A 2,500-nucleotide genomic window follows, 5' to 3' on the forward strand; every position below is an offset into this window, starting at 1 on the left:
AATAGAAATAGAAAATAAACAAATAATAAATAAAGATAAAATGAGTATAAGAAAATTATAAAGAATAGAATGGATATAGAAAAAATAGAATATATAAAGAGAAAAAACATATAAATTTATATATATATTGGAAAGGAGTTCCCTCAGCTGAATAAAACCGACCTGAGGGTCCCCGAAATATATCATCTGCCCCTTTTGTGCCGGGTGGCCCTTTCACACACATCCCAGCTGCTGTCAAATTATTCTATTCGCCTCCATGCCAACCCGTCGGTGGCCGAGGACATATCTACAGTAACCCCTTCCGTTCCGGGTGGTACATTCACCTGTCGCCAGGTGATTCGATTCATCTTCGTGGCCCTCCCTCACGTGAGAGCCGAGCACATCTCCATCCCCTCACCACTCGGGCGCCATCATTGGTTAGAAACAAACCCTCTACCCCCCCCACACACACATACTCAGCCTCTCTGACCTCTGCTAGAGAGGGCGAAGATTCATCTATCGGTGGATCAGGAAACGCCACCCGAACACCATCAAGGGGAAGCTGTCCACTTGGAGGGTCACCCATCAGCAACTGCTCAAAGTGCCCGGCAAAGGGGCTACACCTCTCCACACCTAACACTAGCTCGCCATCACCTCTTCTGAATGTGATCCTCTTGGTCACACTTTTGAAGCGGAGCTTCTTCAGGGCTCGGTAAGCAGGCCTGAGGTCATTTGCATTAAGATGGCCCTAGACATCCTCAGCGATTTCCCTGACGTACATCTCCTTATCCATTCTCATGGGAGCTTTAGTCCCCCGTTTCTGAGTTTTATATTGGCCTCCAGCCATTCTGGCAGCACGGCCAAACTCTTTACTCTTCAGTATTTTCCGCGACGCACAATAGTCAGATTCCTTGATTTTGTGAGCAAAAATGAAAAAAACAGTGACAATTTTGATCAAAAGCTGCTTGTTTATTGTTGGAAAGTACTGTATATATATATTATCAATATACATGAAAAATTTAGTTATATTATTAGATTAGGGTGAAAAATTAATAATACAAAATACTGCATTTTAATCAACTTGCTCTCACAAATGTCATGCTGTCTTCAGGCGCCCAATAATGAGACAGGAACAAATATGCACAACTAAAGAGTATATATAATAACCAGGAAAAGACTTATGTATATATCATACATCATTACTATATATTTTAAAACATTAAAAATTTTCATATATTCAATACTTTTCAAGCATTTTAACACAAAATAGCAGTTGATTATATATTTACCTGTCTAATAAAGCATAAAATGGGTGCTTCTTCTCGCAATATCTTAAGAAAGCGATATTTAGATGACAACTGTCTCACTCCTGCACGCATGTCCTTTTAAAAATACTAACTATGGTTGATGGGAAGGTTTTTCAAGCACTAACGAACACACCACCAACATCATCATGCTATATCTACAAACCAAGGACAAATCCATCAGCCATAATCAACTTGAAGGAAATGCGAGAAAAATATATGGGCGAAAATGGGTTGTTACAATCCTTAGATTTCTGATCAACTATTTGGACAATCCAACTACTGTGCGACGCCACACCACTACTCGACCTTGGGCGCTCTCCAACGCACTCCTCGGCAGCTTGCAGAGTTTCACGTCTCAAAGTTTCCCATAGTTCTTCAGGGTCCTCGAGAGAGCCAAGTGCTTCAAACCGATTAGATATTGCTATCGCATACTCCAGGGCACACGCACCATCCCTCAGTTTCTTTAGTTGGAATCCAAGTGGGTTACATCTCGGTATTCTCCTGGATTTGATACGCAGTCTAAGTGTTGCGACCACAACTCTATGATCGGTCCCAAAGGATTCAGCACTTCGATAAACACTGAAGTTCTGTAGGATCTTCCAATAAGCGCTGACAAGTGTGTGATCGATCTCCTTCGCCAATCCTCTGGCATTACTATACCATGCCCATCGGTATGGCTCTCGCCTCTGGAACCAAGAACCACCAATCCTCAGCCTTCTAGACTTTGTAAAGTTCGGAAGGAGAGAACTATTGATATTACTGGTTCTAGAACCATGGGGACCAATATATCATAGCCAGTTCTAACGGTGCCAGTAACCGCACTGAAGTCGCCCAAAACAATCAGTATGTCTTATTTGATATTATCTATTTTCTATTTATTTATCTATTAATGTATTTAATCTTTTTACGCTTTTATGATCCGTATATTTACTTTTTATTGTACTAATACATTTATCAGTCGACGTAGTACTTGTTCTACCTGTAGTTCAAGAATTTCTGACTTTTATGTCTTGAATTGTGCCAACATTGACTGTAATTAGTTCTTTGGCCATTTTTCTTATCTTAATTTTGGTTTTGATGCCGATAGTAACGGTGCCGGCCGCTTCGGGCCTCTTCGCGAGTGCCTGGGGCGTTGTAGTAATAGTAATAGTAGTTCGGGTTGAGCGATGAGCATTGTTTTGATTGTAGTTTGTTGTGGACTCACAAATACTCTG

At 41.0% G+C, this 2,500-nt stretch overlaps 1 protein-coding gene across 1 annotated transcript in view; it reads right to left on the bottom strand.

Moving 5' to 3' along the window:
- Positions 1 to 1,441: 1,441 nt before the first annotated feature.
- Positions 1,442 to 2,500, bottom strand: part of LOC143034811 (uncharacterized) — a 1,567-nt gene continuing 508 nt past the window's right edge. The window contains exon 2 of the mRNA XM_076201157.1: positions 1,442 to 2,051. Within this exon, the coding sequence (XP_076057272.1) occupies positions 1,442 to 2,051 (610 nt within the window). The remainder of the gene's footprint in view (positions 2,052 to 2,500) is intronic.

The sequence above is a fragment of the Oratosquilla oratoria genome, chromosome 18 (assembly GCF_046742065.1).
Source record: "Oratosquilla oratoria isolate Oo_2021 chromosome 18, ASM4674206v1, whole genome shotgun sequence".
NCBI lineage: Eukaryota > Metazoa > Arthropoda > Malacostraca > Stomatopoda > Squillidae > Oratosquilla > Oratosquilla oratoria.